General features: G+C 36.5%; 1 protein-coding gene across 4 annotated transcripts in view; it reads right to left on the bottom strand.

Moving 5' to 3' along the window:
- EXOC1 (exocyst complex component 1) overlaps positions 1–17,421 on the bottom strand; it is a 51,265-nt gene extending 33,844 nt beyond the window's left edge. For 2 of the 4 annotated variants that reach the window (XM_045531655.1, XM_045531656.1), the window contains exons 1-5: positions 17,257–17,420; positions 12,147–12,280; positions 8,695–8,825; positions 5,398–5,557; positions 766–953 (exon numbers count right to left, since the gene is read on the bottom strand). In XM_045531655.1, the coding sequence (XP_045387611.1) occupies positions 766–953; positions 5,398–5,557; positions 8,695–8,825; positions 12,147–12,270 (603 nt within the window). In that variant the 5' untranslated portion in view covers positions 12,271–12,280; positions 17,257–17,420. Of the gene's footprint in view, positions 1–765; positions 954–5,397; positions 5,558–8,694; positions 8,826–12,146; positions 12,281–17,256 lie in introns of all 4 variants that reach the window. The other 2 variants (XM_045531653.1, XM_045531654.1) reach the window with 2 other exon arrangements.
- Between the last annotated feature and the right edge of the window lie 3,181 nt (positions 17,422–20,602).

The following is a 20,602-nucleotide window of genomic DNA, read 5'->3' as shown; positions in this document are numbered from 1 at the left end:
ATAAACTTCTAAGCTTGGACTATTCATATAATCTCTCTAGGCCTGATTTAGATTCCATGACTTCTGTACCTTATATGTATAAAACATAAAAAATTTTTAAGTCTTTAAAATGTTCCTTATCCTATAAGGGATTTCTCAAATGCTTACCTTTTCTTAAAAACAAAACAAAATTTTAAAAACCCAAATGATTTGTTTTAGATTATTCTCAAATAAGTGGTGCTATGCATTTAGATTACAGACTCAGAAACTGTGCATACAATTTAAAAGGCTCTATGCTAAAATATTTTAGTGGAGAAGTCAAAGATCTTTTCCTCTGGCTCTCCTGTTTTCACCACACTTACTCTGCTCCTTTTTGGTAAATGATTCACTTATTTCAGCCAACATTCTTTCTAATTCATCCCTGTTTTTTTTTTCAAACCAAAAAATGCCATTCTCTGGCACTGAGCTATTTTGAAGTGTTTCAGAGGCTGGGGCAATCAGCCCCCAAGATGTTTTCTGGTTGTCTACTTCTTACTTCCATTACTTCATATCAAGAACCTCCCAAAATCCAGAACCTCAGCCAACTGCCTTCATTGGCTTAATAGGAATGGTTCTACCTTTTGAACAAGAACAGTGCAAGACTGATGGCAGCTGCTAATGTGCTTATAGATAAAGACAGCAATAAGTTGTCTATAAAGGCTTAAGTGCTGAGGTAGTAAAATATGAACATCACCAGCTTCTAATCCACTACGAATCACTTATTCATAGATTACAAGCAAGTCTTACCCCATCTAGCACCTGCAGCTCTCTGGACAATTTTTCTGCAAAGGCCTCAGCATTAGAGATTGCATATTCACAGCCTTCCATCATTATCTCAATATCCTGCTCTTCTCTTGCATTTAATTCTTGGTATTCATCTACTGCTTCTTCATCACCTCCTGCCACACTCTGATTTTCTCCACTTGGAACAGATTCTTAAAGAAGGTAAAAATGCAAAATAAAATAGTCAAAAAGTAGGAAGAACTATGACATGGTACTCATAGCTAGGTAAGATCAGTTTTAAGCACAGGTTACATTTAGTGGCTGAAAAACAGGAAAAAATGATTCAAAATATATGAGGAAAAAAACTTATTTTTATAAAGAATTTCATGTGAATGAAATAAAGTCCTAAAAAATAACAAATAACAAGCATGCAGTCTAACACACTGACTTGTAAGTGTTAAAACAGGCTTTCATCACAATTCCCCAAACACAATTGATCTAAAATACAAAAACAAAACACAAAAACAGGTGGAAACAAACCTAACTGCTTTTTCCTACCTGAGGTGGTTGTTGCTCTAATAAAACAATAACTACGAATTCAATACACATGAAAACAATTTGCTTTCCTTTTTTTCCCAGGTAACATTTTTCTTTTGTCATTTTTACTCTTTTCATTTTTGTTATATTTTGTTCGTTCAAATAACTTTTAATTAAAATGAAAAATGCATCTACAATCCATAATTTATTTTAGACATTGAAAATATTAACTGACTTTTCCATTTCTTAGTTTAAAAAAACGTCATTTGCATTGACACAATTTCTAAAGATGAGCTATAAAAGCTTTCTCAATAACTCTAATATGAGAACACAACATAGCTGACTGAAATGATAAAAATTTAAATAGTTTTCATGCTTCATAACAAAAGACCAAGAGGTCAAATCTGAAGTGTTTCCTGATAAATGTTTCAGTTCATTTTTTTGAGAGAATACACTTAGCATGCGGGCATTTTATATAAAGCTTGAGGCTGGGAGAGTAAAATGAAAGAAATCATTTTTCAGCCCTAAGACATTATTTTCCCACTCTAAATAAAGCTATTGATTTCATTGGCTTACTGGGACATGATTTAAATCACAAACTCTAGATACTTTCATTATTCATTATTTTATATGAAAATGAATACTTAGACTCAGCATAATTTGAAATATGTTCATTTGTCCCAGAACAAAACAAAGCTAATTTGAAGTAACAATGGATTTACTCTTAAGAATGATAAGACATTAGACAGATTCAGGTAACATCCCAGAAAAAAAAGGAGAGGACTAAACTTTTGGCAAAGGCAATTACAGATTACAGTATATAAATGTAAGTTCTTTTTTTTTTAAAATATAAGTTCTTTAGAGAGGTATCACCAAGTTCCTTGTCCTTCGAATGAGTCCATTTCAGTTCATTGTGAAAATGTTCAACTGCCAAGTGTGACCACTTATTAGCCACTGGGGGCACGGACCGCCCTAATCATTCTGTACAGGTCCTTACACAAATCGGCATTTAAAATAAACAAATATCTTAAAAGATCAAAATAATTGCTTCAGAAATATTTTCTCTCTCATGAAACGTCTTTTGATAGCCAATAATAAATACTATCATTAATTTTACTATGATATGGATTTTATAAATAATAAATTTGTCCCTGTACATAATTTCATAAAATATGCAACCAACAGTATATAACAATGGCAACCAATAAAAACATATGGAATAGAATAAGAAGAAAAGGTGTTACGCACCTTCTGTAACTTTAGGCAGTTCTGGAGAGTAAAAAGGTATGAAGAAAGCAGAGGAAAGTAAGCAAAGAGTATTAGCTGGGTAGAAAAGTATACAGGTTTAAATTTTTAAAATACTACCCATATTTCATTTGAACTTCATGCTAAATTAAGGTTCAAAAGACATCATCAAGATCAAGTACAATGGAAAGATCCGTAAGAAGCTAAATTTCCAGTGTTTATTTCTTATTCATTTTCTGATAGTGACTAAAAATATTTTTATCCTTCTATTTTCTCTTAGTCTTTTAAGAAAACAGCGCCAACCAACCCTTAGAAAACTGGAAAACAAATCATTTCCTGCGTATTATTTTTAGGTCAGTTGTGACTCATGCATTTAGTCTAGTTATATTACTCAAGGCCCAAAAGCTTTACCCAGACACTCCCTCACAAAGGATTAGTCACAAAACACTGTTAGAAAGGACAAGATTGAGTCAAGTACAAAAGCACACGAGGTATCAGTTCCAGCTGGCATTTAAGGATTCACGTCAAAGATATTTTTAAAATATGGCTGCAAGTAAAAGAATGAAAAAGAAAAGGCCATACGATAACTTCACTCTACTTTAACTGCTAACAAAGTCCTCTCTTAAAAACCTTATTCTCTGAGAAACTCCAATTATCTAATGCAAACATTCAATCGTCACTGACAAAAACTACCAAAGTTGCCACTGCTAGCATTTATAATTAGAAAAGTCTATAATCTTGGATAATGACAGAGCTCTTAAACGGTGGTAGTAATCATTTTTTATCCGTTTTCTAATTATCACCCAAAGCTTGGAGACATTTTTTTAAAAATGAGAATTAATGGCCATGATTTCAAGGCCAACTAAAACAAGTTTGTAGACATTAATAAAGCTATTCCCTCAACTCCACTAAACCAAAGCAACAGTTATTGATCTATAAAAAGTGATTTTGAAAATAAGATCCTTAAGACTCTTCTCAGTATTCTTAAAATTGATCTCAATTAGAGTTAATGTTTATAAACATGAACATGTCTTCACTTTTGTTTTATGCCCTGAAAAATTAAATGCCTTTTTTTCCCCTTAAAGTTAGATACTTCAGTTTCAGAAACAGCAATACTCTTCTTATTAATTTTGATAATATTTCTTAATGAGGTACATTGAGGTAGAATATGTATTTTCCCATATGATTGTCCTAATGAAACGTATTGGTTTAAGATATGTCTTAGGCAATAAGTAACATCTGGAAATACATAGTATTTGAAAACAGAACAGCAAGCTTGTGAATCATTGACTGCTCAGAATTTCAACCCTGAAATGATAAAAAGCAAAAGCCATTCAAAGTAAATTAAACCATGATTCAAGGTATGAAAAATTACCATAATTTTCTTGAAGGTCATTCCTTCAACACACTCAATTGCCAAGATGTTGGGGACCAATGTTGGTGAGATGGCACCCTGTGGGCTCCCACAAAAGCCCGGCCCTACTGGTGTCTGTCAGATGGGACTTGCCTCTGCCAGTCCCAGCATCAAGCCTAAAACCAGTGGCAGGCTTATTAATTAGTGAGTGCTGGGAAAGAATACTACATTCGAGGAGATAAAGGTCCATGGCCAAACTAAAAAGGAATAAATAAAACAAAACAGAAGTGACAGAGGCAAGTGACTAAATAAATAGTTTGAAGCATCTGAAACTGCCATTTTTCTAAGATAAAGTAGCTGAATATTGGCAATTTCAGATGTTTCAACCTGACAGAACAGAAGCCTCCATTTTTAAATGCTAATATACAATTTCGGACAAATCTAAGTTTTTTTCTCAATAAAGAGGAGCAACAACTCTGTTCACCTGCACACTAGCTGTTAAACTGCTTTCTTTGAGATAAAGAATACAATGCAAATTATATCCATAAGGCATACAGAACTATTTTCTTATAATGTGTGTCTTTATGCAAGAAATTTTAAAAGCATAAACTCTCATTGTACATTTTTGATAATTAACGGTGGAGTTTTGTCTTGTAACACAAACTAATGCACAGTAACATTCCTAAAGAAACATTGATCAAAAATATCCTAATTAACTTCATACCTAAGAATTTTATCCTGATAATATAATAGCTAATTATTTATTGAGCATTTACTATGCACCTGGCACTGTTTTCATCTTGTTTGTATATTAAATAATCTAATCCTCATAACAACCCTGTGAAGTAGATACTATTATTATCTTTATTTCTGAGATAGGGGAAATTGAAATACAGAGACTAAGTAACTATGTATGGTCACATAGCCAGAAAATGGCAAAGCCAAGATTTTAACCCAGGCAGTTTGATTTCAGAACTGTGCTCTTAACCACTATACCTACACACTGCATGAAAATACTGCTATAAGGATATTCATCCTGGAGCTGTTTAAAATAGGCAAAGATTGGAAAATTAAAAATAAATGATCAGTTAAATAAATTATTGTATCTCAATATAATGGAACACTATGGTACTATTAAAAATAATGTTGGGGTAAGTATTTAATAACATGAAAAATGTTCATAATACATTATACGAAAAAGTATGTTAGAAAACAGAATGTAAATTTTTTTCATTCTTAAAAAAGTATTTAAATAGGCAAAGAAAAAAGATAGAAGAATATATAACAAAATGTTAACAGTAGTTTCTTCTGGGGAGTAAGTTTATAAGTGATTTTTATTTATTTAATTTAATGTATTAATATTCTATAATGAACAAGCATCATTTCTGCCATAAAAATTATTTTTAAATTTCCTTACAATATAAGGTAATTCAGTATTCTAATTACTTTGAAAAATATCAAATTATGTAATCACTTAAAGATCCACTTGATTTTACATATACATTTTTATTTAACTTTACCTTCCAAAAGCTGTGAGCTAACATTCACAAAATCAATTTTCTTCCGGAGATATCGCTGATTCAATTTCCAAATGCATGAAATAAATGCATTCTTTTCAGCAGTGCTGCTGGCAACCCATTTATATATTTTTTCAAAATGTAAATCAAATTCAGGATTTTCCTGAAATAAAAATATACAAAAGATATTATTTATGATCATATCCCTTTTCACTATTAATGTAAAATCTCTATTTAAAATAAAGAATTGAAGCTGTTCTTAGAAAACAATGGTCATTAAAAGTCAGCTAAGTGAGACTGGGGGCAGTGGCTTATGCCTGTAATCCTAGAACTTTGGGAGGCTGAGATGGGAGGATCATTTGAGGCCAGGAGTTTGAGACCAGCCTGGGCAACATAGCAAGACCTTGTCTCTACCAAAAAATTTTTAAAAAATTAGCTGGGCATAGTGGTGCACGTTTGGAGTACCAGCTACTCGGGAGGTTGAAGTAGGAGGATCTTTTGAGCCCAGGGGTTGGAGGTTGATTGTAGTGAGCTATGAGCACACTACCGTACTCCAGCCTGGGCGACAGAGCAAGACTCCATCTCAAAAAAAAAAAAAGTCAGCGAAGTGACTTGAAGAGAAGGGTTCAGAGAACTCAATTTATAGCAAAAACTTTGCTTACTACCCAAAAGAAGCTATATGAAAAACAACAACTGTTGTGGTCTTTTTCTTCCTATGCCCTCAAATATGTGACAGGCCACATACTTAATGGCTTTGTGGCTCAGTTTCCTCATCAGTAAGATGACGATGGTCTCTAGTTTTGACATGGACCTAATCTTTCCTTTTAAATTGCCTATGGAGTTTTAGAATTACACCTTTTCTTTGATAATGTTCTATTACTCATAACTGTGCTTTGCTACTAACTCCTTAATAAGGACTGTATCTTCTAATTATAACATATGAGAAAAATATAATATACATCCTGGTGTACTTTCTAAGAACAAAAGAGGTGAAAAGCAAGGACTGCTCCTACTTGTTTTCTATTTTGAAAATACAGGATGATTAAAGGTGTTTCAAAAGCCAAAAATGCTGGTGGGCCTTCAAGTTCATTCAAGTGATAAAGTAGCTCAACCATTCTGAGAGAATGACACTATGCTTTCTACATGGCTCTTAGGCCAGGTTACAGCAATAATTCCACACCAGGCTAATATTCCCAACCCTTGAATGTAGAACTACTTGATTATTACATATAAAATAAAAACTTATGGACGTATACTTTTCTTCACATCCAAGAATTAAAAAATAGGCTCAAATACTCTTAATGTCCTAGAAGGTAGAAGGATAATAATATATTTGATTCATTTAAAGAGTTATTTAGGGATGGGTGTGGTGGCTCATGCCTGTAATCCTAGCATGCTGGGAGGCTGAGGCAAGAGGATTGTTTGAGGTCAGGGGTTCGAGACCAGCCTGAGCAAGAGCGAGACCCCATCTCTACCAAAAATAGAAAAATTAGTCAGGTGTGGTGGCACACACTTGTAGTCTCAGCTACTTGGGAGGCTGAGGCAGGAGGATCATCTGAGCCCAGGAGTTTGAGGTTGCAGTGAGCTAGGACAATGCCACTGCACTCCACCCAGAGCAACAGAGTAAGACTCCGTCTCAAAAAAAAAAAAAAAATGTTATTTAGGGGGAACAAAGGTTATATCAGACTTTCACTGTGAGGAATTAAAATATTTTAGGGATCAGGACTTGATCTTTGGTACAACAATCATATTACAGTAGCACAGAATAATTAGTTCAATTTATAGCTTAATAATAGAATTGAATCATCAAAAAATTAAAAACCTGCATTTACAATGAAAAGGTATAATAATTGCATTATTACTTATAAAAAAATCTAAGAGTATTGGCAACTAATATGAAACTTGATGGGAAATGATATCTTCCCTGGGAATATTTCCCATAATGCCATAAAAGAAGCTGAGTGCTCCAGTGGCAACACTCACACAAATCAATGTGTGATACTAAATGGCTAATGTTAGGCTATGTATAAAAATTTGATGTTTTATATCCATATATAGTGTGCACACACCAACGTACCTACATAAAATGAAAAAAAAAAATCCATTAAGCAAGTCAGCAATGAGGCACCAGCTGTGAGAAGGCATTCAAATAAGCGTTCGGCAATGTTAGTGAATTATGCAAGTAAACAGGGTTGTGAAGTGCAAAACTACTGAAGGGAAAAAGGCATTTTTATAAAGGCACATTTTTAAAGAGCCCTTAAAAGTATTTTCTGTTAAACAGAAACCTACCAAAAAAGTCTCCACCCTTGATCCCTCCTCCCCATGGTAACAGAAATTATTTATGAGACTGTTTTTTAAACATTCCATTCTAATTTTCTTTCCATCCCCTCCCCCTTCAAAGTACCTGTCAAAGCCTGTTTCCACATTCCACATTTTTCTAAACATCGGGTGCTCTTTAGAGATAAAGCAAAGGCCCAGTTTGCCTAAAATACTTAAAGAAAAGGCATTATCTGCATTTGGAAGAAATCTGAATTGTGCAGTTATGCAGGGCTTTCCTAAAATTATTTTTGCTGCTTTTTTTGCACCTGACTCAACTACCTGTCATTTTGTCCAGACTTTTGATCCTCAGTGGTTTGTACCAAGGTAAGGGTAAAACCAGAATTTTATCAGATTGCTTTACAAAGGTAGTTGGTTTTTTTTTTCACTCTTTGTGCCTTTTTAATAAACGTATGAGACTTGTAGAGTTCAGTCAAAGGGCACCTGTAGTTTCATTAGCATAAGCCCTGCTATTAGTCCTATCAACAGTACAGGTGGATGTGGTACAAGTATTCCCTAGTGCTCTGGAGGGGCCTTTGGGCTGCAAAGGAAGATGAGGGGCAGGGTCAGAGAGGAGGAAGAAACATCTAATTTAATCAAAGGAGTTTTGCTTGGTTTCCTTGAAAAAAAAGAGTATTGCTGTGGAAAGCCTTGAACTGTCAGGAATACAGGTGGTTGCTCCTTTAACATGATTATCACGTTATTCAACTTTCTTCATTTTACTGTAGTTTATGTAGCTTGCGTACAAACATAATTGTAGCTTTGAAAAAGCAAAAACAACGAAATAAACATGTATATGTACTTATTTTTAGTAGCCCAGGAGTTGAGGGTTGGAAGGTTGAATAATACATTTTAGACTAATTCTTGGTTAGCGGGGACACCAGTGGTCACAAAACAAGTTTAGATCATCTTAGAATAAAAAATACTATATTATAAATGAAAGACGCTTTCTGAACACAGGTCAAAGAACTAAGAAAAACATACTTTGATAGCATCTTTGGCATCTACCACGGCAAGGTCTCTGAGGGCCCAAGCAATCTGCCTTTTGTAGAAATCTCCCTTATCAGATTTCTTAACTTTGACCACCTTCACTTGCACGGGGCGTTCAGTTGTCACTGTTGAGTAAAACACACTTTCGTTAAAAATATTATTTCTCTCACTGATTTCTTCAGTCACTCTTTGCAAATATAGCTTTTGGGTGCCTAGTATGTGACACAAAAACAGGTGTAATACTTTACAACAAACTGTTATGATAGGAATGCAAAGAATCCTAATAGATGCCTATAATCAGACTAGAGAGTCAGGCAGATTCCTTGAGAAATAAATCTTCAGACCAGTTTTAAAGGAAGAATATGAGGTGAAATCTAAAGAACTGACATATGTAAAATCAGAGAGGCCTGACAGAGCATAATATCATTTCAAAGAACAACAATAAATAGTTCAATATAGACAGTACATATAATAAGGTGGATGGAAATGAAGTTACTAAAAAAGATGGGAGGTCAGATCATAAAGGGCCTTTATTTGAATTTGTTGGGGGGGTCATTAAAGGATCTTAATTAAGGAAATGACATCTTCTAATTTCCAATTTCTAAAAATTAATTTGGAAGTGGAATGGAGGGTGGACTAGAGTGAATATCAATACATTTGAAAAGTAAGTGGTTTTTCCTAAAAACCCTAAAAATTCCCTAAAAAATGTAACTTGCCAAAATTGACTCAAGAATAGAAAATACAGAATGTTCTGTCACTATTAAAGAAATTACACTAGTAAGTAAAAAATCTCTCCACACCACCCCCACCCCCCAAAATAAACTAGTCTAACACAGTTTTCCTGGTACCTTTTGCCAAGCTTTCAAGGAATGAATCATTCCAAACACACACACCTATTCCAGTATATAGAAAACGAGGGAATGCTCTCCAGTTTATTTTGTAACTTTGGTTATAAAGCCAAAGATAGTGTAAAAGAGAAAATTACAGGACCATGTAACTAATAAACATGGATGATACAAAATCTTAAAACAAATATAATACTGTGGCAAACCAAGCATATACATACAAAGGATAATACTTCAATTCATCAAATCTAAGATGTACTTTCCCCCCCACATTTAAAAATCTCTGAAATCGGGAAAAGTCTTAATCAAAGCAATATTATAGCATTTTTAGTAGTACCTAAAATTATAATATATGGTATAATCAATGGCATATTTTATTCTAAGAAGTCAATTTATCATTTGAAAAACCAAGTACAATTATTAACCACGCTAACAAATTAAAGGAGAAAATTATATGATAATCTCAATGATATAAAAAAAGCACTTGATAAAATTCAACATCTATTCATAATTTTTAAAAAAAAGAAGAAAGAAAAAAAGCATAAGAAGCCAGGAATAGAAGGGAACTTCCTTAACACTGTAAAGGATAGCTCAAAAAAACCTACAGCAAATATCATACTTAAAGGTGAAATCATTCCCTTTGAGGTCAAAGCTGTACTGATGGTCCTACCTAGCAACCTACAGCAACAAAAATAAATAAAAAATACAAAGACTATAAAGGAAGGAAGAAAAAATATCACTACTTTCAAAGAATTTACAGACAAATAATCAGAATAGGAAAATTTAGGAAAACTGATAAATATCCATATAAAAAAAACTACATTTCAGGATTCTAACAACAAATGATTTAAAAAATGTATTAATGTTAATAACGGCTATTATTTATATCAAAAAATCTAAGAATAAATAAATACCTAGGAATAATCTAATAACATAGGTACAAAACCTTTAGAGAAAATAATGAAACTTATAGAATGGCATTATAAAAAACCTAGGTAAATGGAGAACTGCAACATGTTCATGGACATGAAGACTCAATATCATAAAATTTGAACTATAGGTTAAAAACAATTCCAATCGAAATCCCAAAAAAATCTGAAACTTGACAATTTGATTCTAAAATTTAGGTGAAAGAGTAACAACAAAACAAAATAAAGCAAAAACAAGATATAAGAGAGAAATCAAACAATCATATGCATCACTACAAATGTGGACACAGATGAATTAAAGACTAAAATGTGAATGATAAAATTATAAAACTCTTAGAAGATAATATAGGAGGATATCTTTATGACTGATTAAAAGATATATGAGAAGGATATATTAACACATTAAAAAGGGGAAGGCATAAAGGATAAGATTAATTTTATTTAATTAATTATAATTTTCATTAAAAGCCACCATAAAAAGTAAAAAGACAAGCCACAAACTGGGGTGCATACAACTAACAAAAGATTAGTATCCAGATTATACAAAGAACTTGTACAAATCAGTAAACGGACAATCAACACAATTTAAAAAATGAGCAAAAGGCTTAATTTGGTAAATTTCACAGACAAGGAAACTAAAGGGCTAAGAAATTCATGAAAAGATACTCAATCTTATTATTAACTAGGGAAATGCAATTTAAAACCACAGTAAGATACTATTTCACTCCCACCAGATTGGCAACAATTAACAGTCTGTCAAAACCAAGTGTTGAGAAGATCAGATGCTAAAGAAAAGTTTAAACAAAACAAGCCATTCCCCCTTAAAACCAAGTGTTGACTAGGACGTGTAGAACCCAAAACACATACCTAGAACAACTACTTTTGAAAATAATTTAGTATTACAGCAGAAATGATAATTCACACACCTATGACTCAGCAATTTCACATCTAGGTATCTACCCTAGAAAATTCTTGCCTGTGTATACTAGAAGATAAGAACAAACATGTTCACAGAAGCGCTGTCTGAATAGCAAAACCTGGAAACAAACCTAATGTACATCACTATAGAATTGGTAAGTAAATTGTGGTACACTCATACAGTACAATACTACACAGCAGTGAATATGAAATAGTTATGGCTGTAGAAAGAATAAAAATAAAACTCATGAACATAAACATAACATTGACTGGAAGAAGCCGCAAATGAATACATGCACTATGATTCAATTTACATAAAGTCAAAGACATGCAAGAGACACGCAAGACCAGACAATGTTGTTTGAGATTACAAACATAAATATGGTAATATGATAAAGAAAAGCAACGAAATAGTAAACCAAAATTCATACCACTTACCTCTTAATGGGGAAGAGAAGGGAATAGGATCAAGGAAGGGCACCCAGGAGACTTCAAAAGTAATAGAATATTCTTTTTATACCCAGAGGTGAGTACACAAATGTTCACTGTATGTTTAGTCTTTATACCTTATATACATACGTGATAGAAATTTTTTTATATCTACTCAATATTTAATAAAAACAATTTAGAAATTAATTTGTTGACCCAAAAACTTTCCAATTATAGAGACAATGAGAATATTTAAAACAATATTTTATTCCAGTACGGAATAAAAGAATACCAAACAAGTACCTTTTCCTTACTAAATACTCACCTGTGGCACACAAAAAGCAGTTCTTTTTCTTTTTTCCTGCTTTGCAGACATTCACAATGCTGAGCAGACGTTCGTCATTTGGTGTAAAAATGTCTCTTTGTAATGCATGCTTGATTGCTGTCATCTTTTCTCAGCTGAAAAAATTCACAGTATAGATATTAAGCTCTTTCTCAAAATCATCTCACCTTATACTGTCCCATTTATGATGAAAATGATTTTTTTTTTTTTTTTTGAGACAGAGTCTCACCCTGTTGCCCAGGCTAGAGTACAGTGGCGTTAGCCTAGCTCACAGCAACCTCAAACTCCTGGGCTCAAGCAATCCTTCTGCCTCAGCCTCCTGAGTAGCTGGGACTACAGGCATGTGCCACCGTGCCTAGCTAATTTTTTTTTCTATATATTTTTAGTTGTCCGACTAATTTCTTTCTATTTTTAGTAGAGATGGGGTCTCGCTCTTGCTCAGGCTGGTCTCGAATTCCTGAGCTCAAACAATCCGCCCACCTCAGCCTCCCAGAGTGCTATGATTACAGGTGTGAGCCACTGCACCCAGCCAAAATGATCTTATTTTGATGATTTAATACAATAATACACCTGCATCATAAAAATATAAAGCTGTAAATTAGAAAATGAAGTTAGAGAACCAGTGTTATCAAACTCTAAAATGTTTGGAAGTGCTCACCAAGTACTATAACACACACATTTAAAAAAAAATTTAAAACCCATGTTCAGTCCTTAAATAGTTTCCTATATATAGAACTCTTACAACTCAACAATAAAAGAAATAACCCAATTAAAAACTGAATAAAAGATTTGAAAAGATTTCCTCCAAAGAAGATATGCAAATGGCCATAAGCACATGAAAAGATGCTTAACATCATTAGCCATTAGGAAAATGCAAAGCAAAAACTGCAGTGAGATACCTACCATTTCACACCCACTAGGATGGCTAAAATCAAAATGACAGAAAATAACAAGTGTTGCTGAAGATGTAGAGAAAATGGAGCTACCATACAATCCTGGTAGGATTGTAAAATGGTACAGTCATTTTGGAAAACAGTTTGGTGATTTCTCAAAAAGTTAAACATGGGGTTACCATATGATCCAGCAATTCCACTCCCAAGAGAACTGAAAATATATGTCCACACAAAAACTTGTATATGAATGTTCACTGCAGCATTATTTGCAATAGCCAAAGAGTAGAAACAACCCAAATGTCCATCAACTACTAGATAAGCAAAATGTGTATCCATACAGTGGAATATTATTTGACCATTAAAAAAGGAATGAAGTACTGACACATGCTACAACATTGATGAATCTTGAAAACATTATGCTAAGTGAAAGAAGCCAGATACAAAAGATCATATATTGTATGATTCCATTTATATGAAATGTCTAGAATGAGAAAATCCACAGAGACAGAATGATTAGTAGTGGCCAGGGGCCAAAGGGGAAGGAAGAATGGCTGCTAATGGGTATAGAGTTTCTTACTGGGGTGATGGTTGTACAATCTTGTGAATATACTAAAAAATCACTGAATGATACAACTGAAAAGGTGGATTTTATGATACGTGAATATCTCAATAAACCTGTTATAAAAATAGGTTTCCACATATTTCCTTTTTTTCATCTAACTCAGTGCCTTTCAAACACCAACTTAAGTTGAAGTATTTAAAAAAAATCTCTATTTTATTTTTCATATGCATATTTGCGTGTATATATTACTATTTTCCAATGCAAATGGGTAGTATCTCATACATGTGAGCTTGCCTAGGCCACTAAATTCTAAAATACTGTTTCTTTCTATGGGAAATGAAGACATTATGAGTTTTAAATGATTTACAATGCATTTTAATATCACAATGACACTTTTGTAAACTAGATCTTTCCTATATTTTACTCAATCTGTGCAACTTCTATCTCTGCTCCAACTCCAAAAATTGCTTTTCTCATAAAAAATCACATGTTCCTACTTCCACCCCTCTTCTTCCTCATCTCAGTCTTCTGACACCACCCTCCTTCCTGTACTCTTAATCTATCTGGCTTCTCCAAGCTTATTTCTTTCCCAACCTAGCCTGGAGGAGCTCATTTCCCTATACGGTCCAGGGGTCCCCAACCTATGGTGAGTTGTATGAATATTTCATTATACATTACAATGTAATAATAATAGAAATAAAATGCACAATAAATGCAATGCTCTTGAATCATCCCAAAACCACCCCCCTGCCTCCCTGGTCCATGGAAAAATTGTCTTCCATGAAAATGGTCCCTAGTGCCAAAAAGGTTGGGGACCACTGTCTATACCCATACTACCCCCTTCGATTATTTTACCTGGTTGAAGCAGTTCATCTTGTTTTTTATCAATCTCCATAAACTGTATTTTTTCCTCCACTTCTCTTGGGCAACCAGATGCCACTTTAAAAACCAACATATCCACGCTCATTGCATGCATTACAAATATCTAAATCCAGCCAAAGCTGGACTTTCAATGCTGTTTGGCAATTTTTTAATACTTCATTTCGGTGGTTTCCCCATGACTATTGTTGCAAATCCTTATTAGTCTCCTTCAGCCCCCAACTCTAGTGTCAGCCTCCTCTCTCTCTGCAAATGACTTCACTATCTACCTTGCAGAGAATATAGAAGCCATAAAGTACAATTCTCCCCAATTGCTTTCTTCTCTGTTTCTGTACCTTCGCCCATCCTAACCTCCATTTGGCCTATTATAAAGTGACCATATTGCTAATCCCTTGATATGTTCTAGGACCTTGACACTATATTACAGATCTGTTCCATCCTGTGCCCAAGCCTTACTGCACACTGGCCATTTTACTTTTCTATCTCTGGGCTTTTGTTCATGTAATTTCCTTTTCTTGCAGTTCTTTTTTTCCCTGGTAAATTCCAACTCATCTCTCAAGACCATGCTAAAATGTTGCCTCTTCTATGAAGTAGTCTCTCATTCCCTCCCACATACAAAGAATAATTTATTTTCTACTCCTCTAACATTTCCCCTCTAGTCTGATATCAAAGTGCTTATGAATTGTATTTTCTAGCAAGTTGTATTCTATCCCCCATTAAAAGTAGTTCTTTGCAGGCAAGTACCATGTCTTAGTCATCTTTGTATTCCTAGAACTTGGCAAAGTAAGCATTTAATAAATGTTTAAATTAATTAACATGACAGCACCAAATAACATAGCAGCTATAGTTCCTCCAAGATTCCCCCTTTCCAACTTTCACATCAGTATGCAAATGTCCAGGTTCAAAATCTGTCATATTTGATTCCCTCCTTCATCACCAACATGAAATCTGCTACCACAGTCTGTGATTTCCCACAGCTACACATAATTTATTCCTTCCCTTCCTTTCCCACTGCCGACACACTAACCCTGGCTCATATCAGCTGTATCTGGTTAACACCATAGCATCTGGTTATCTCTTTGCAAGCTTCCCTGACCCTGAACAACAACCAAATAATCTTAAAGCATAGTTTCCATCACACCAAGCCCTTACTCAATATTTTCTTAATGTTCCCCAACACGAACTTTCCACTCCAAGTACTCTGTTCATTTTGGGCTTTAAATCTTTGCTTAGGCACTTTTCGATGTAAGGAATATTATCTCCTCCCTATCCAAAGCTTAATTACACTTCATGATTTACAGGAAGTTGATTCAATAAAGATCTTTAATCCAAATTGATCTCTCCTCTAAATTTCTACAGCACTTATTGCACTCACTAAACAATCGAGCACTTGCTGTCTAATTGGCTCATAAAATTGTAAGCTCATGGCTCTCAAGGACTCTCTTAAAAGAGAAAGAGAATGCTGGACAATATAGTGAGACTCCATCTCTATAAAGATAAAATAAAATAAATTAGCTGGGACGAGGTGGCACATGGCTGTAGTCCTAGCTACTTAGGAGACTGAAGCACAAGGATGGCTTGAGCCCAGGAATTGGAGGTTGTGGTGAGCTGTGATCCCACCACTACACTCCAGCCTGGGTGACAGAGCAAGACCCTGTCACTGAAAAAAAAAAAAAAAAAAAAAAACCAGAGAGAAAGAGAGAGAGAAGGGGTAGAAAGAGAGACAAAAGGGAGAGGGATGCTTGCTCTATCATAGTTTTGTGTTCTTAGTGGGTACTTAACAAATACCTGTTGAGGTAACCTGAACTGAATGGTAAAAACTGGTCAAGTGAATGACTAACAGTGACCAACGTATACCACATAGACCCTCTTTGGTCGAAAGCAACAACTGAGTGTATGGTAAGTGGTATAACAAGAGAGGATTGACATAGAACACAATGAAAAGCAGTATATGTCCATTCATTCAGCAAATACTGATGTCTGTTAAGTGCGAGGCAATGCTTTAGGACACAGTGGCGAACATAAACAAGACGACCCGTGCTTCCATGGCATTGACATTCTACGAGGCGAGTGATTAACTCTCCAATCTTTACAGTACTCTTCCGTAAGTCAGTAAAGACATCACTAGAGGGCCTCTAAAATTATTTTTGAAAGACTAAGAACCCATGTCTGACCACATTCCAAAGCGAGACAGCCACTGCTTACTCTCTGTTGGTCCTTGTTTCCTTAAACTCCATTGCACCATTACACTGTGTGACAAATAGCTGCTCAGTTTGAGTGCCCATGTGGGTTGGGCCCCAAATGCTGTTTCGATATCTTAGTGCATGGAGCTTTGTTATCCAGAGGAGAAAACTGTGCACGGAGATAGGTAAATGCACTTAAGAGATTTAGAAAAAAAGGTGGATTTGAACAAGGGGGGGGAGGCACCGTTACACCCTCCTCTCCTGGTCCACACCAAAAGCGTAAGATCAGGGATGTTCTGCACAAACGAAATCTGGTTCCGATGGGCGGAACCGTAGGCGTGTGAAGATTGCGCCTCCCGCTCCGTATTCTACCCAAACCCAGGACAAGGAGGTAGAGGATGCTCCGACAGAACTTAGCATCTTAGCCAGGAAGGGTAGGGGAGCCTGACAACGGAGGGAGCTGTGCCCAGCCCCGGGCGCAGAGACGGCACCGGGACCGAGCAGCCGCGTCAGACTCTGGCGCCCGTTTGTCCGCCGCCACCAGGACTACTGGGCAGCCGCGGCCGAAGGCTTACCGCAAGGCCGGACCGAGCCCGGCTGCGCCGAGGCGGGTCCTCCAACACGGAGATGGGATGGGGCCCGGGCGGCCACTGCCACTAGGATTCGCCCCTCAACAAAGCATTGAACAGGAAGCGGCGGCTCCCCTACCACTTCCCATATCCGGGCACGTGACAAACTCCACGCCGGAAGGTGACCCTGTAGAGAAGGAGGAAGAGAGGGAGCAGCCAATAGACGCGGAGGGGGCGGGACGACACCCGATGGGCGTGGCGAGGCGCGTTGAGGCCTCGCTGGAGGGGCGAGTCAGGGAAAGGCAGGGGCGGGGCTTCTAATACTGAGAGACTGGCCATGAGGAGATTTGATGCTGTGTGGTATATACTTTCTCTAGAAGAGTCATTTATTCAGATATTTGCAGCAATTCGTTTAAGAAGAGATTCTAGTAAATGTTTCCTATTTTGCATATGTAAAGCTCCGTTAACTCTACATACTTGCTACTTAAACCTTGAAAATCTTAAGTGAGTTAAATCAGAATTCTGGGGGTGGGACCCAAACATCAACACTTTTATTTATTTATTTATTATTTTTTTATTTTTTTATTTTTTTGAGACAGAGTCTCGCTCTGTTGCCCAGGCTAGAGTGCGGTGGCATCAGCCCAGCTCACAGCAACCTCAAACTCCTGAGCTCAAGCGATCCTCCTGCCTCAGCCTCCCTAGTAGCTGGGACTACAGGCATGCGCCACCATGCCCGGCTAATTTTTTCTATGTATATATTTTAGCTGTCTAAATCATTTCTTTCTATTTTTTGGTAGAGATAGGGTCTCGCTCTTGCTCAGGCTGGTCTCAAACTCCTGACCTCGAACGATCCTCTTGCCTCGGCCTCCCAGAGTGGTAGGATTACAGGCATGAGCCACTGTGCCCGGCCAACACTTTTAATATCTTCCCAGATGATTCTAATATGCAGCTGCAATCGGGAACCATTGCTTTCATTATCTTGATACTCAAAGTGTCGTCCCTGGACCAGCTTTTAAGGAAATACAGCCTCTCTGGCTCATTTCAGATCCACTGAATCAGACTCTGCATCTTAACACCATGATGCTTATCACATTTACATCTGAGAGGCAGAAATGATGCCCATGTTGCTGGTTGCAAGATAGATGATTTATTTATTCTATCCTCCTGACCTGTTTTATGCCAGACACTTTGATTCCAGGTGCAGTCATGAATCCAACCCTGCAAGAGTTCACAATATGGTAAAATTAGACAAGGTATAGATACAAATATATAAAAAATGGGACACAAAAGAAGAGACCAAAGAGAGGTGCAGGTCAGATAAGTGTGCTGAAAATTCAAAGGAGTGATTTCTTTGCTCCTGCTCAACACAGTCGTTTGCAAGAAGCTGCAGGAATATATTCATGCGTGCATTTATTCATTTGACAAATAACCAGAGCCACCTCTATGCCAGGCATTGTGTTAGATACTGGAGATACAAAGACAGGGATCTCACTCAGAAGGAGGGCGCACCCACTGGGAGACAGAATTAAATAGTTGGATAAATTACAGCCTACTGAAGTAAATGCAACAATGAAGGTAGAGAAAAAGAAACAAAAGTACCATGGGAATGCAAAAGAGGGAGGAACTCACTCTGCCAGGAATGGATTCACTGAGACAAATGAACTGTGCAAAGTATCTTTCAATGTTTATCTGAAGAAATAATTTGCTGGAAACATTGGCAGAAATAGCAGGCAACTGTTTGTCACTAAGATTAATACGCTTAAGTCAATGCTACTTGAAATATTTTTCACTTTCATCGAATGACTTCCCTTTTAAGTGCAGGATCTAGTCCTATCTTTACAAAGACCCCTTAGGTCCTTCCTGCTTGGTCTGAGAATGCTTACTGTGGACACTCTTTATGTGATAACTGCACGTGCTTTTTTGTCCTGTTATCTTTTATTTACCTGTATGTTTACAGCCATCCTCAAAGTTGGGAAATGAATTATATTTCAGAAGCCTGGACCTCTTCCCTGAATTTCAGATTTGTGTGTCCACTGCTCACTACCTGACATTTGCAATTAGATGTCTTATAGCCATCTCAAACTTATGTGTCCAAAAATAAAATTCTCCTCCCTACACTCCCCTCCTGGATTCCCCCCAAAATGAGGCTTATGTGCAATAGTTTATTTGGAGATTTGACCCCAGTGAGCAAAAGTGAGGGAAGAGGAAGGGGAAGTGAAACAAGGAAGAGGGAGATGCAGTCTAAGGATGTGTAATTGAGATGGTCATTGTTTGAATGTTTTCTCAATCCCTTAGGACCTTCTAAGAAGCTTTATGAAATGAGTCTCAGAACCATCCACTGAAGGCAAGAATGGAGGAAGCATTTTTATGTTGGCTCCTGCCCCCTTTAATCGAAGGTTAGTGCTCCTGGGCATTGACTACTCCACACTCAATGCCAAGCTGGCTCCCACATCAGAGACATGCTGGGGCTGGAAGTGAGAGGAGAGATGCTGTCATGTTGCACTTGCCCAAAGCTCATCAAACCCTTCTCAGAGCAGGTTGCTGCAGCAGTGGTTAGAATAAGAGGCTGAAGGGATTTGAAGTGGTGACAAAAGGTGCACAGTAGGTGTTCATTTCAGTCTCCTATTTACACCACTGTGATTTTTTTGTGCCCTCTATTAAGTCCAATCCTTCACAAAGGTCCCTTCAAGGTGATGGCCAGCGACAATCTCAGCAAGGACTTACTGTAACAGAGTTCATAGAATAAGCTTCAGTTTCCACTGCTGGACTGATGTCAAGACCACACTTGTATTCGATAACTCCCTCTTCCACTCCCCATTCAAACTTTCCCTCACTGTTAGCTAGCACATCAGCTGATCTAGGTTGTTTCTATAGTGAGTAACCCAGACCTTCAGCCTGTATTTTCCTTGCTCTGATTGAGCCATGGTTGCTATAATTGCCTGTTCAATTTATCCCTGGGTACAGAAACACCAAGATAAGCCACAGTGAATTCTTTGGATTCCAGATACATTCCTCCCTACTGCTATTGTGTAGCAGCAATTCTATATCACAGTTGATTACTCCCACCAGCATAGTAACTCCTTACTTTGCCAGATGCTCCACTGCCGTGAGAAGCACAAAGTAACCAAGTGATAGTGAGAGTTTCAAGTGCAATGAATTCCATACTGGTGGAAGCATTCCCCACCTCAAGCCCTGGGGAACCAATTATTGCAATCTAGCAAAGCCTAAATTTGAGAGGCAGAAAATACAAATTCTGCAAGTGGATCATTGGGAGTGATAATAAAATGAACCAACTCTGCTCCGATCCCTGGGTTTCTGGGAGCCACATCTTTAGCTGTTGGAGGCACTCTTG

This window comes from Lemur catta, chromosome 19, assembly GCF_020740605.2.
Source record: "Lemur catta isolate mLemCat1 chromosome 19, mLemCat1.pri, whole genome shotgun sequence".
Taxonomy (NCBI): Eukaryota; Metazoa; Chordata; class Mammalia; order Primates; family Lemuridae; genus Lemur; species Lemur catta.
The sequence above is the reverse complement of the archived record's forward strand: the minus strand, read 5'-3'. Positions and strand labels throughout refer to the sequence as shown.